The 15811-nt window shown below is 39.9% G+C and overlaps 1 protein-coding gene across 4 annotated transcripts in view; it reads left to right on the top strand.

The window, feature by feature from the left end:
* Window positions 1–15811, top strand: part of LOC103476088 (gamma-aminobutyric acid receptor subunit beta-3-like) — a 57302-nt gene that overhangs the window by 20117 nt on the left and 21374 nt on the right. For all 4 annotated transcript variants that reach the window (XM_008428167.3, XM_008428176.3, XM_008428194.3 and 1 more), the window contains 2 exons: window positions 12680–12900; window positions 15258–15340. In XM_008428167.3, the coding sequence (XP_008426389.1) occupies window positions 12680–12900; window positions 15258–15340 (304 nt within the window). The remainder of the gene's footprint in view (window positions 1–12679; window positions 12901–15257; window positions 15341–15811) is intronic.

Raw genomic sequence — 15811 nt, 5'->3', positions numbered from 1 at the left:
TATTTTAATTAAAGTATGAAAAGTTCCCCTAGTCATCATGTTGTAATGAAAAAAAGTTAAGTGCAGAACTACTGAATCTGAAAAGACATAAAAATGGGTAGAAAAAGGTTAGAAATCATCAGCACCACTAGTGGTGACAGTTTAGGTGGGTCAGGTTACCTTACAGTGTTGGGGCCGATATGTCCATGTTATTTCTTTTAACTGATGTGTGGGCTGGGGGTCAACACTAGTCAGTTTAATTGATCTGAAGTGGACTTTGTAACAGAATTTCTTAGCAGCGAAAAAAAAAATTTCATTTCCAGTCGTCATTACTTGAATTATTTCTTAGGTCATGTACAAATAAGTATTTATTAACTTAGTTGTTTTTTTTTTAAATTAAATTGTGGCACTTTTGTCTCTCTATACTGACCATGCAGTCCTGCTTCCTCCACTGGGCCCCCCTCCCCAACACATAATACGGTCATGTGGGTTTTTGGTGTTTCTTTATCTGGAACGTTGGCAGGAGAGAGAAGCAGCAGCAGCAGCAGCAGCATTATTGCTTCCAACAATCCTCAGACAGAAGACTCACTTTAGAGACAAGATTAAAGCTGCAGCCATGCTCTCACAATCGATACACTCCAAGAGCTCTCCATTCAGATCTTTTTGATGCAGAAGAATTCACAGCTCTGCTTGTTAACCTCGGCTGTTACCGTAACACTGTCCTCCCCGGAGGCACCTCAGAGCAGACAGCTATCATAGAGCTCAGATTGGATTAGTTAATTCATGAGCTAAATGCTCCCCACTTTACCCTGCACCCCCCCACCCCCCCTTCCTCTTACCATGTCGACACGTGCACCCGCATGCAAGAAAAGTAACTTGAGGCTATTGTATCTTAAAATATCAGCTGATGATGACCCAAATTGCAGTTGGAAATGATCTGCCAGTGGCTACGCTTCTTCCTGTTCTTTGCAGGAGCAAAAATAAAATAAAAGAGAGATTTTTAAGGCTCAGGCGCCGAGCTGAGTTATAGATGTTGCCTTTTTATTTTTAACTACAAATCTCTGGTTCCACATCAACACCTCTGCTCTGACAGCTTTCACGGGCCGCTGCCTGCACAGGTGCTGCCATCATGACTTTCATTAGAGCTGATGGCCGCCGAGCTGCTGAGCTTTTCTCACAACAAAGACTTGTCAAAGACAGTTGATCGTAGGAAAAGCGCTGGCTGAGTCTATCAAGTTATACCAATGTTGCAAACAGTTAGGGGAAAACAAAACCCAGATTTAAAGCTACTTTAAAGCTGCGGTTGGGAAGCTAAGTCTGTTTACCATCCTGCTTTAATCAGCTAATATGCTAACTGTAGGACTGTAAAGAAACAATGTTCAGGATATTTCAAAGTACCATTAAGCTACCACAAAGCAAGTAACACAAAATGGTGTAAAATTTAAATGAGTCGGTGTGCTAACTTTGAGCGCAAATGCTACAAGTTGATGGGATTGCCACATTTGTTTCTGCACAGCAGGAAACATCTGCCTGCTTTTAAAGAGACTTTAAATCACAAGAACTGCATTTTGCAGCAGTTTTGAATCTGTGACAATTTGAAACCTCAAAATAGGTTGGAGCTGGTGACGTCAAAAACAGCTCACATCGCATCAGGACGACAGTCCTGCTCTTCCGCTTCCCTGTAATGAATTAGAGAGTGATCCTTTGGGAGGGAGGAGATATGTGTGTTTGTGTGTGGGCAGGTTTCTGATCAATACCAGTGACTCAATGATTAGTTCACCAGGTGACTCCTGGCTTTAGTTAATGATTGGTGCAGCTTTTGTTGGCTTTCTGGGCACATATTCCTCATAGAAACTCCATAAATGCGTTTGCGATGGAGTGCTTTCCTTTTTGACATAATTTTAAAAAATTGGCCTCTATTCATGAAAAGTTGCTATTGTTTGCTAAAATACGAAGGCTGGGAGATGTGCTTGAGGATTTGTAGAGTAGTACTGAACCCAAATCATGACCACTGAGAGCAGAAGGCAACAAAGGTTTGACTTAATTGGTCTTATTTTGAGAATGAAATCATTTTTCTTGTTTCGGGCTATAAAAACCAGGAAAACCTTTTGACATGAATATTTATTTACATCTCTACAGCAGTGTACTTAAAAACACAAATGTGCAACTTCCTTCTTCATCAGATGTAAACAAAAATAGGACAAGCCATTTCCCCAGCTAGCAGTAGACACACACGTTTGTTTTGATTGTATCTATGGGTAAATAACATACAATGAAACAACATTTCCATATAAAAGTAAACAACTCTTAGGAAATACTAAGATTCCTTCTCTATTATTTTCTCCACGATGGCATCTACTGTTAGGAGCACAGCATCTCAAGTCAGTACTTTGGCTAGGCCACCTCTAAGGATTCCTTATTTTAGCTTTTCACAGGTGAACTGAAAGCCAGATTTTCTCCGTTAAAATATAATTCATGGTTTCTTCACTTATAACCCCTAATCCAATTACAGCTAAAATAATAATAAAAAAACATTATCACGGGGTCATATAGTCTCTAGTTAAGCACTTGAGTAAAAATAGGAGAGGTGTCTGCTCAGTTTAATTTTAAATGCACCTCCCGTTGACTCTTTGACACCCATCAGGCAGATGTAGGTCTTGCTGAAGACTTAAAAAGACTCTGCTTCCCGCTGCATGACGTCTTCAGTGTTCACATTCTAACCACAAAGAAAACAAAGCAGACAGTCTGACACTGAGATGTTGCTGTTAATTAATAAAAAATAAATAAAAATAAAAATCAAAGGCCGAACGCAGGTATTAAACTTTTAGACTTTAATGCTCCTCCAAAAGTTCAACTAAACTTTCTTTTTTTTAATGTAAAAAAAAAATCATTACATTTCTAAGTTAAAGTTTTTAAAAAGTTAGTGTAGGGAAGGTTTGGTTATTTTTTGCCTCCTATATTTTTAACAGGCTGTGGTGCTCAGATGAAATAAGTGATATCTCAGTGTAATCATGCAGAGTTTAATCATTTGTGTTCAATTACACTCAAAGAGCTGCATGGAGCTCAAGAACGTAGGAAATAAGAATATATGAAGTTAACCTAACTTGATTGAGAGGAACTGTAAGCAAAAAAACACAGCGATATTCACCTGCAATGTAAAATAAAAGCAGACTGTTGAGTTTTTTTTTCTCGAGAATGACTTTATATTTTTGTCATTTGTCTTTTTTGCATATTTTAATTAGCATAATAAATGCTTTCCTGAAAATATTTAGATCATAATTACATATGTCATAGATAGAAATATTTATTCATGTTTCTTGACTCCTTCATCAAAAACATATAACTTTGTTTATTTATTGATTTAATTGATCAATCAAAATATGTATTTATTTACTTTGTTTACACTTCCTTTAAAGTATTAATATTTTAATTGAACACTTTTTTTTCTATCAGACAAAAGTTTGTCTGTTTTCCTTTTATTCTTTGTGTTTATGCTCTTACAGAGTTGTTCTTTTTGATAAGGGGGAGCTAAGCGTCAGAAAAGGGCGCAGCGGGATTTGACAGTATGGGAGCGCTGCTAACAGGAGCTGGTGGGCCAAGCAGTCTACTCTCTGCAGAGCAGATGAAAGCCACTGATCAACCAGGGAATCAGAGTCGAGATCACACTTAAACTGCTAATTAATTAGGTCCGTGTCTCATTGCCACCGATTCACACAGGGACAGCACATGTGCAGCTCTGCATCTGTGCTAGCTAAATGGACAATCCATGGCCGTTCTCCAGTGTTGAAGCTCACAACAAGCTGTTTGTTGTTTTCAGCGTTTGACATTTGGTGGATGGTACTGATCCAGTGTTGGAGCTGTCTGTTGTTCTATCTTGGGGATGCTTGCTCCAAAGAGAAGCAAGAGAATCAATGCTTTTGTGTCAACCTTTGATCAGTGCTAAACTGCACATTAATGCTGTGATTTGCATTTTCTCCCGTAGAAAAAAACAACAACCCCCCCCCCCCCCCCCCACTTCTGACAAGTCTTCAAGAACTCAGAAAACATTTCATCTTCACTAATTTAGTGAGCAAATCTGCAGACATAATGAAAAACCGGTCCAAAAAGATTAAAGTTTATTTGCACAGACTGCTGGCTGTGCTGAAATAAGGCTTGGAGTTTGGGTGTTTGTTGGACAAGAAAGCAGAGATTCCTCAGTGCTGAAGGAAAACAATCCAAAAACATACAACTTCCCATTGTTTTTAAGACTGCACCACTCACTACATCCTGATTAAAATAGCTCTGCTGGAGATTTGTGTTGGGTTTGCTCCAAGGATAAGATATGAGAGGAGGTAGAAAAAGTGTGTCCAGTTACCAAAACTCCAGTTCAATCTGGAAAGACTCAGACGAACAAAAAGAGGAACAATTAAAATATTTAATGACAGGAATGAATAACAGTTCTTTGGCGCTCGGACCCCGGCAGCTAATTTGAGCTGAGATTTGATGTGAACTCGATGAACATCCCGATAACTGATTAGGGATGCTCTCCCCCGGGGCCCGACACTGGTGGTGGTGGTCAGGAAAGGGTGCTGTCCTAGAGAGCTGAAGGATGTGGGTGGAGAAGGGGCGGTGGTGGGTTGAACGCAGCTGGGAAGCAGCTGACGGCTTGGATGTGGATCCTTTATGCAGAGCCTGATTGCTGATTTAACGTGCTGGGTGAGGTCCAGTGCTGAGGTCGAAGATGAGCATGACGTCGATGGGCGAACGGAGGGGTGGAGTCTTCCAGTTTGAACTTCCACTTTAGCTCCATTTTATCACTATGTTCTCTTCAGACATCCTGAAAATCCATGAATTCAGTCTGAGTTTGTTGGATTGATGTGTCACACAGTCGGTATATGATTTAAAAGAAGTCCAAAGGCTTCTAATTTCCTGGAGTAAGGCGTTATTTTAGCATTAAAACTGATGTAGAGAGGCAGCAAGGATGTGTGTTAGGACCTCTTCTTTTTCATTGTTTAAACAGGATAACAAGGAGCATCTGAGACATATTTTAAATATTTCTGGGGTGGATTATTACTGATGCTACCAATAACTTCAGATCTGATTTACATTTGTTGTCCCTGATTATCCTCTGACTTACAAAGGATTGCACTTCACTCATTCACCTAAGTCCACACAATTTAACTGAACCGTCTTTTGTTGCAGCAGTTTGATTTTTCAGATTCAAATACAGTATATGTCACACTGGCAAACCTGATGGGGAAAATGACGAAGGGGTAGACGAGTTAGAGTTTATTTAAAGCAGAAAACTTGCGGAGAGATGGAAGGTGCGAGTAAAACATGAGAGAAGAGCCCAGCGAAGAGAGGCTGCTGATCGAAAGCTTGAAAGATGGCATCTGGCTCGCCCACAAACAAACAAACAAAAAACTCCACCTGGCAGGGCAGGTCGACGTAGTGAGCTCCAACGCGTTGGCAGAGAGTGAGCTCCTGCACAAGCAGATGCTAAAATGTCTGAGAAAGGCTTATTAATTACCTCTGAGGTTTGCTTGTGGTGTTCTGCAGGCCTCGCTTGATGAGAAACGCATGCTAGGACAAGATCAGAGCGAGGGAAAGACTGCGCAAAGGCAGAGCGTAGGAAATGGGAAGTCCCTTGAAAATGTTTCAGTTGTTAGCACCGTATTAAAACTTGGGCTGACAACTGTAACTAAAACAAAAACAAATCAATCAGTAAATTACTGTTTTATTCTTCAACTTAAGCCTTTCCTCTTTAGCTTTTATTCCTTAGCTTAACCTTAAAGTGAAGATAAAAATGAAATAACAGTGCATGTCTCCGTTTAATTGGTTTCCAACACCTTTATTAAGGAAATGAGGGTTAAAAATAAGGGCACTGTGTGTAGGTGTGTGTTCAGTACCAACACACTCACTCCCAGGTGTGAATCTTTGTTGCGGTAAGAAGCATTAATATCCCACTAACTAATTTATAATGTCTCATAATTCTGCTTTACCATATTGGTCTTTCACTTTAGATCCAAATGAACACATTCACATTTGTGGGTGTTGACAACATTTGAAGTGTTCAGTCATAATCTTAGAAGGAACTTTGTCCAAAATCCCTTTTCTTCAGCCAATATTTAGACTTTATGGAGGTCTTTTTAGGAAATTCGGCCTCGGGAAACGAAGTTTCAGCTCGACAAAAGGTAGAGCGCAGAGAGAAACGGTCAGAGCGTGCACAGTAAATGTAGTCACAGTAACAGGCTGAGCAAGCCAGTCATCTGTACACCCACGGCTGCGTGTGGGTGTCGAAAAGAAGAAGAAGAAGAAAAAAAAAAAAAAGGCTGTCATTTTGGAGAGGTGAAAAGATCTCCATCTTTCCATCTCCAAATGTTCCTGCTCCTTTGCTTACTTTTTTCGGATCTTGCACCAGTACCACGAAAAACCTGTCTCTTACGTAAATATCTGCTCCCCGATTTCAGATTCCTTCTGAACGACATGGAAGCGATTTGAGCTGGCGTTACGGTTCGGTCTTAAATACCTGATGTAAGGCCGAGTCCGCAGAAAGTACATCTTGGATTCAGATGTTGCCAAAGCAATAACTGTGTTATCCTAATTATCCCATATAGCTCTTCCAGCTATGCAGCAGGAGCATAACTTTTTCTCTCCAGCTTAATATACCCCCTGTCTTTTATCCTGCATCCGGCTTCCTGGCTGATGGAATGTAATTGGCCTCAGGAGAAAGCATGCTGTGGGTTGAAGTGATGATCACTAAGATTTAGAGTGAGCAAAGAGAGCTCTTCTTGGCTTATAGTGCCAGCCAAATGACAGAACACATGATTTGAGGTGAAGGGGTATGGGGGTTTCCAAAGATACGATCCCCTTGCGATCGAAGCCATGCTCAGAGTTGCGTACACCTTTGACACACTGCAGGCTTGGGAGATGTACAGTCCATAGGAGCCAGCCTTATTCCCTTCATTGGTGCCACTCAAGCAGATGGGTAATAAATAAAACGGTCTAATAAATTTGATTCATGAGCGCTTATTCCAAAGGTCTTCAGACAGAAAGATTCCACCTATTCTAATGGATGAAAGCAGTAAAAACTTCACTGCTATCAACAACAGGAACACTGTGTTCTAGCATTTATTAAAAGGTTGATGTAATGGTTGCTGGATGAAGTGTCCGCTATCTGCTTCACAACCTATTAGGTCTTGGTTGAATAGCTGCAAGTTGGGGAACAAGTGTGAATGATATCTTGGCGTTGCCGCGGTTTTAGTAATCACCAAACAAGCTTTCTTTAGCAATGTTGTTCTCTTGTACCCAATCTTTGATTCAGGTCACAAGGCTAGAATACATGTGAGGAAATTCTAGACTTTTCCAGATTCAACCTTCTGGACTTCTTAGTCTTTTATCTTCATTTTGTACAAAAAATACAAAAGTTAACAAAAACTGATTTAAATATTGAATAGGTAAAGAGAAAGAGGGCAGAAAGGAGGACGCTATACAGGCAGGAAAGAAAGAAAATAAGGAAGGAAATAGGATGGAATGACAAGGTAGGGAAAAAAGAAAGGAATAAGGACATGAAGGCAAAAGGAAGCTGACAAGGAATGAAAGGATGGAAGGACTCAAAGAATGGAATGGAGATGGGACAGAAATGAAACCGAATGGATGGATAAATGCAAGAAAATAAGTAAGGGCGCAAGAGAGGACCTAAGGGAGAGGGAGGAAAATAGACACAAGAAAGAGTGAAAGCTAGAATACAATGACAAAGAGACGGAAAGAAGTAACTCCAAAAGGAAGGACAACAGGAAGGTCACAGGGAACGCTTGGGAGAAAAGATACATTCTAACACTGAAATAGGGAATACAGGTCGAAGTTAAAGTGTTTCAGAATACTTATTGTTTTTTTTTGATACTTTTATACTTTAATGTGCACAACACAAATAGATGGCATCATGAGGAAAATAACTTTAAATGTAAGTATTCAGGCAACATCCCAGGACGTGAGCCAGGAAGTTACAGGGTTTTCCACATGGACTACAACCTCTAGTGTACATTAGCAACAAGTGGCAAAAGGACGACAGATTGGTCCTGATCTCTGATTAACCCAACTCAGACTGGGGTAAGATTCAAGCAAGTGATAGTGGGAAGCTTGTCTTTTATCCAAGTTTTAGTTTTAAAAGTAATTCTACCAAATATCAAGGAAATGTATAAAACGGTTTAAAGCTTTATGCTTAGCCATTGTATCGAGACTAAAATTTGAGATTTTGCCCTTTTTGTGGAACTAAAAGCCTTTTGCTGTTCAACTACCAATCAGGTTATACTTGTAATACTAAACATCATTCATCTAATGTCATATATTGCAGACTGAATCAGTCATAATTTACTAATAGGCAATAAAAAACAATATGTATTCTGAATAGCATATGAGGGAACATTTCTACTTTATTTCTTTCTCCTCTATTTCGTATTTATGAGGTAAAACATCACAAAGGTATCAGACGTATCGAAGGCGGACGCTGTCATTTAATGGGAAAAAGTCATTTCAATCAAATCCTTGTGTGTGCTCTCTATAAGGGAAGCTGCTATTTTTGCTATGTTATATCCGCGGAAGGAGGGGTGCAGGAAATCATTGAGGGATTCCCCCGCACTGCGGTGATATACCACTGTAGGGCCATCCCGAGGGGGGAGAGAGCGCTCCCAAATTACATTGAAATGACTAAAACTGCTTTACCGGATCAGGGTTCATGTAGAGTATGAAGTCGGTATACATTGTTGTTTTTCTTCATCGAAAACTTCTTTCCCAAATGTGACAAACGGGACATTTCCTTGACGCTTTTGCTTGTGTTGCCATACCATTTGCAGTGCAGTGGAGAGGCAGAGATTAAACCGAATGTGGGTCAGTTCGCAGCCAAAACTCTGCTTATCTGAACTCTCGCACACCCTGAATGGAAATGATTATACCCTACGGTTAATTGAATTATTAAGGCGTGCTGGAAATCACTTCCACTGGTCACCATCTTTATTATTGCGGAAAACATATGCTAATGCACAAACAGCAGCGTTAAAGCAGAGCGTAGAGGGAGTCGGGCGAGGTGTCAATAATTTACGATGTTCAGTTCTAGTTCATTGAAACCCAGAGCTCACTTCCTTTAAAAAAAAAAACAACAACACGCAAAAAGAAAAACACCCGACTCCTGGGCAGGTATTGCAAAAGCAGTGCTTGCTTCATCTCAAATTCATTTTGATTGTCTCCATGCAACATTGATGAGGACTTCTTGGCCGCATGTTTACACAGGCTACACTGTTTGTTTAAATCATTTATGATCCTATGAGGTGTTTGCCGAGCAGCCCACCTGCCGACACGTCGAGTGGAAGCCTCGGGCGTAAAGGAGGAAGAGGGAGCGGATGGGGAGTGAGGGTCAAAGCCAGGCAGCGTGAAAGGCATCAGTCATTTGGAGGGGATGATGGAGGGTAAAGTTACAGTGGTAATGGAAAGAAAGAGGGAAAGAACTCAATGGGATGGATTCAGACAGCAAATTCCCTCTGCAGGCTCGCGCTGTCAATAGGACTGGAGCGTTTGTTGCTACTGACCGAGAGGTTTTCAGTTTGCTGCCATCCATTTACAAGCCGAGCGTCTTTCTGTTGCAAGTCATTGCAGAAGACAAGTTCGTCTTGTTCCCATGGCTGAAACATGGGACGGCTAATGTCGATGACAAGTTTTATTTAGACTACAAGCTTTTATTGATGACTTCAGCAGAGCTGCAGGTAGCTCAGCATCAAGTAGCCTGGTATTCAGTGTGGAGCTCCATCGGTGCTAACAGCATCAGTTTACTGTGCTCGTAGTAAATACAAATGAAATGTTATTTATGCTTTTTAATATATGCCAGTAGAGACTCAGACTTTGTTTGTCTGAAAGAACTGAACCAAACTGAGAAATTGTAAAATAATATCGACTAACATAGTTTTCTAATTGTTTGTCATTTTCATCCATTTTGAACTGTTAAAGATATTTATTTAGATATTTTTGTGCTATAGCTAACAGTTACCTGTATATCTATATGGTGGTTATTGTGCATTGCTTTTTAAAATAGTTGAGTAAAATGTGTGATTCTGCTTCTTTCTCAGAAGAATAAAAGGTATTTGATCAAAATGTTTGTTAGAGAGGGGAACATGCATTTTTAAAAAAAAAAGTGTCCATCAGCTAAAATGTTCCTAAATTAGGACAAATAACAGCAGCTTGGCATTTTGATAAAAAGTGCATTGAACGTCCATTTGAATTTAAATGAAAAGCGTCAGTGGTTTAATGAGCTTTCAGGTGTCACACAGTTCAGCCTTGTGAATCATTGCTCCCGTGCCAGAAATGTTCGGGGATTAATTCTTAGAAAATTTTGCATGAAAAATTTTGCTAAAGCTGCAGGTAGATGAGTCATCTCTCCCACTTATATGTTGCACCGAGGCACTTCATTTTACTGACCAGCGTGTTCTCAGGTGGAGACATTTTGAGAGAACCACATGCACAAAAGAACCATTAGTACTTGAGTAAAGTTCTTTACTTTAAAAAGGCATCTTTAACGTTTGATTTGAGAAATGACGTAAGCAGGGTGTCTTTGGTTTAAAGATGTTTTCAATGGTGAAAATATACTCTTTTTTTATTATTATTATTTGAACGTGCGCTAAGCATTGATACAGCAGCTGCCGATCAACATTTCTGGAGACATTCAGGCCTTACAGTAATATCTATTTGCTTCTATTACATGGATTTAATAAGCTTTCTCTTGAAAGTGGGAGCCTTGTTCAAGAAAGGGCAGAAAAGGATGATTTGTAATGGAAGATAATGGCAGTACACAAAAGTAATTGCCACATTAATTCCTGACATTTCCTCCCACATGCTCTCTGAAGACTACAATCCGAGAGTGATTGGGGGTTGCAGGCGACCAAACATGCCACGGTTCTATTACTGTACAGCCATGGCTTGGTGCCAATAAGCTTCCCTTGTCCTGCTGAGTGTCCAATCTGTGTCCTGTGCTGACTAAGATCTTCCTTTCCCCGTTGATCTGCATGGCGGATAAAATATTCACTGATTATGAAGTTAATAAAAATAGATAAAACAACAAAAATTCAGACTTCGGGATGAATTTGCATGAGTTTGTCTTGGAATTCTATTTTCTTCCGACCTCCTCCTGATGAAAATGCAAAACCTGTTGTGCGTTAGAAACAGTGTTTCTGGCGGCGCAAAGAGACAAATAACTACTCGAGTTATGCAACAGCTTGGTCACACATGAGTCTTTTGGAAAGCGACGCTTATTGCAGTGGACGCTTTTAATCTCGTTCTGGTTTCCGTTTGGCACCACGGGGACATGTGTGCTTTTAGCAGTGCCAGCCTGGTGCAGGTTTCATTTCAACACAACAGTGGGTATGGTGAAGATCATTGCACTGCCTAGAGAAAGAGAGCGAGAGAGAAAGAGAGGGCGAGAGAGAGAGAGAGGGAAAAAAGAGAGGTGCGAACAGAGAGAAATAGATATGAGAGAGAGGAAGAGTTAGCTTGAGTAACTGGATTATGTAGAATGGGATGAAGGGGGGAGGGCTCAGGGCCTCTGGTGCAGCTTCTGTGCTGGTCAAATATTACCCAATTAATACAAAACACAAGTATTCCCTCGCACTGTTGGATTATGTGTATTCTCATGGAAGGGCTGACTTATGTCTTGTTTTTCTGTTTGTTTTTTGCTCTTTTTAAGTGCCAGATCATGCTGGTTTGATACACAGAAAATTAAAGGGATAAGTATAACAACAATACTTTAATGCAGAGACATATTGTATTTCTGCTGAAATTGCAATGTATATTTTTTATTAAATCCGATTATGCTGGTGTATTTGTAAACATAAAGTTCTAAATATATCCTATTTTTTATTTTTTTTTCTTCTCCCCCCTCCAATATTAAGGAGCAAGTATTTGTCTGTAATAATACATTTTAGTGTTCTCTGGATGCTCTATGATGTTTAGATAATTATTAGCCAAATAAAACTAGGCCAAACTGTCAGTTTCACTTTCATTTTCAAGCTTTGGGCATTTTGAGGTGAGTGAATCCTCCTTTGCAGGGACGGTGCAGAAATCAAACCGTCCTTAAAACCCACGGCTGCATGGCTTATCCGTGAATCAAACTGTGTTTGCTGCAGTGTCAAATGTCTCATAAGTCAATGCTAGAGCGTTATTTAACAGTGCATTGTGCCTTCATTTGTTATTGAAGTGGACAGCATTTATTCCTGCTGACATTAGAACAAGTTTTTAAATGTTAACTGGTGCCATGTGTGAAGCAAAGAAAAAAAAGCAGTGTGACATTTTGTAAAAACGCATTACAATCAGCCTTTTGAGAATAATTCACATTTGTCCAAGTGACCGAGCGAACGTCCATTTAAATTTAAATTATTTAAAGAACTTTCAGGTGTCATACAATTCAGCCTTGTGAATCAATGTTCTTGTACTAGAAAGATTCAGTCAATGGAGGGAGCAACTTTTGAAAATCTTCCACAGAAAAGTGTTCAATAAAGCTGCAGGTAGATGAGTCATGCTGCCCTTTTGTGCAATGCACTATGGTACTTTACAATAGTGAGTAGAGCGTTCCCACAGGGAGGGGCCAGGCTGCATTTACGCTACTGGTTTATATGTGCCTAGTCCTATATAATTAAACTGGTAAAGTTTTCATAATTGTTCTTTTTCTATCTCTCTTCCGTAGGACTACACGCTGACCATGTATTTCCAGCAGTACTGGAGGGACAAGCGTCTAGCCTACATAGGAATCCCACTGAACTTGACTCTGGACAACAGGGTTGCAGACCAGCTGTGGGTCCCAGACACCTACTTCCTCAATGACAAGAAGTCTTTTGTTCATGGAGTCACAGTCAAAAATCGCATGATTCGCCTTCACCCAGACGGGACTGTCCTATACGGGCTCAGGTACGGCCTAGTTGTCTCGTTAGCTTCTCAAAGGGCACCTTTGTTTTTGAGAGAGGTCACACAGAAAAGTGGGTCATCTCTGCACATTTGTCGAAGCACGCCCAAATTTTCAACCCACAAATGTGAGCCAAACTTTGTCACTATTCAGCTAATGTCGAAAAAACATAAATTTGCAATGTCTGTGTTTTCATTTAATAAGAAACACAATTAGAATCCCATATAAATGAGTTTGTTTATGCCATAAGCCATTAAAAAACACTCCACTCCATCATCCTCCTACCACTTCCTGTTATCGTCTTCATCTTTTCCAGCAGCAGAAACATCCTTTTGTTGATGACATGACTCGTGATGCGTTTTCGTTGCAGTTTTGCAAAGTACACAAAAAAAATCCCACCTCATCCAAAAACATTTTATCGAAAAACATGAATTTTATCTAAATTGGCGTTTACGTTAAGCAGATTTATTTTTGTAATTCTAAGTTGCCCATTTACAGATAAATAACAGGATATAGTTTGTGTACTAACTCCCCTAGCTGACCAGTGATCAGTTTGGTAGTGTAAGCAACTGACCCATATTGTCTTTAAATAACAATTAAGAAAATGCACAAACAGTTTAGCCATATTGTACAATGCAAAGCTTGGCTTCCAGGTTGTTGGTGATACTTGTTTTATGAAGCCCCTGCTCTGTGTTCTCCATTGATGTTTTTGTCAGGCTAATTCAGAGGAGTCGGCATGACCTATGAATATGGATGCATGCTTTGAATTGTCAGAGTGCGTAGAGAGAAGTGTGTGTGCATGTGTGTGCGTGTGTGTGTGTGTGTGTGCGTCTTTGTTTGGCTGTGTACTAGTGTACCCGCATTTGCATGTGTCAGTACTTTAAAGTCAAACAGCAATGTTTGATTATGCCAGTGGAGTTCAGAGCATTTAGCTCCGTGGGCTACTTATAGACCTCACGGTGCATTCAAGAGATCAAAGTACAGAGGAGAAGCGCCGGGGTGTTTTTGATTAGAGCTGTTATGTAAATTAAAGTCAGGTAAAGTTGAGTATCGAGCTGTAAACAGATTGATTTCATGTTAAGAAAATGCCACTGTATGTTATGTAAGTTAAACAACAAGAAGAAGCTTTTAAGCAAGGCCACCACCGTCATTGTAACACAAGTGTATGTAAACTTCAAATTTGGCTGAGATTGATACAAAAATCTCCTAAATGTTCCTCCTTTAGTCTCCTAAAAATAGTTTTGACTGAGTAATGTCATGCAGTGAGAAAAAGGTTGTGTCTATTTTTTAAAAGCTTCTTCAAGCCTCATGTCTTTTAAATCTGAATATATTATAAATATGCTTTGTTCTGACGAAATGGCTGCTTTAATGAACACCTGATCGCCTTTCATTACAATCATTTAGACAAAGATACACAACATGCATCACTTATCTCTAAAAATGATTATTTGTTACAGTCTACAGGCAATATAATCTGTATCTGTAGAGTGCCACAGTAATGACAATATGTCTGTGCTTTAGAAAAACCCACTTTGTTGGTGTAATTTTAACAGCATAATAACATCAGCTAATGACTTTCCCCAGCCTCATCCGAGTCTTAGCTGAATGAAGACATCCAGTGGCTAACTGCCAAGCAGCCGGCATTTAATCAGGCCAGACTCAGCCGAAATCATTTTGAATTTGCATTTCACTTTGCCCCTCACTTTAACTGTCTGATCATCAGCCGTCGGAGCACTCGCGATCACATAAACAAAGCAACAACTCCTTGCGACCCAATTCAGATGAGCAGGCACTGAGCTGTGCCAAAATTTGCAGTCGTGTTTGCATTTTTTTTTCTTTTTTTTTTTCTCCACCTAATCAGAGGCTGGAGGGAGGCCAGATTTTTTTATGCCAGGGAGATAAACAGATTGTAAAATATCAGTATGGACTGGCGTCTGTCAGTGACTTATAGTTTAATTATGTACATGCTTACGCAGTCAGCATTTTGACTCCGGGACGCTGCAGTAATCTGTTTTGGAGATGACAATGCCAGGAGTCTCCTGTAATGTGAAACCAGCTCAGGAATCTGATATAAAGACAAGAGGATAATTAGTTTGCTTTAAAGATGACTAACACAAGCAGGTGCTTTTAGATTAATACTGCAGGCTAACTGGATTACTGCTGTCCCTTAAACTCTTCGGTCGTTCTTGACTGCTTAGCACACAGAACGTCCCGTAGCTTCGTACTCTTATTCACATACATAGTTCATTTGGTTTTTTACCAATGGATTAACACACACACACACACAAAGCATAACTATCATCATTTTGAAGTGGAAAGAAAATGAGATTATCTCTTTCTCAATCTGTTTGTTGTGTGTCAGGATAACAACAACAGCTGCTTGCATGATGGACCTCAGGAGGTATCCCCTGGATGAGCAGAACTGCACTCTGGAGATAGAGAGCTGTGAGTACATGGGCGTTTTTTGGGAGGGGTTTCTCCTAAAACTAGATTAATTAATTTATTTTTGATAAAGACTCTGGAGCGGTAACGAACTGGATATGAGGGAGGTTGTTTTGGCGACAATAGAGAGATTAGCCGACACCCAAACAGAATTTTTTGATGAAGTTGGCCTTTTTTTACTTGAATTAATCACCCACAGGTCCCTTGCTGCTTGCCGGTTCTGATTGGGTAATTTTATGATGTAGCAGCTGTGAGAGATTGGCCTGCTGTACAATGAATATTGGGATTCGCTTTAAGATTAGTATTTGATTAAAGGCAACAAATAGCTCTTGCAAAGAAGCATAAAAAGCCTTAGATTGTGTTTTAGGTCTAGAATATGAGATGATGACAGAAGAAATCAACCATTTCTTTGTTGAGTTGGTCAAATTTTTTGGATCCCATTATTTCATGACCTATTTTCAGTCTCCTGGCATA

Source organism: Poecilia reticulata, chromosome 2 (assembly GCF_904066995.2).
Source record: "Poecilia reticulata chromosome 2, P_reticulata-male-v2, whole genome shotgun sequence".
In the NCBI taxonomy this organism is placed as follows: Eukaryota; Metazoa; Chordata; class Actinopteri; order Cyprinodontiformes; family Poeciliidae; genus Poecilia; species Poecilia reticulata.
The sequence above is the reverse complement of the archived record's forward strand: the minus strand, read 5'-3'. Positions and strand labels throughout refer to the sequence as shown.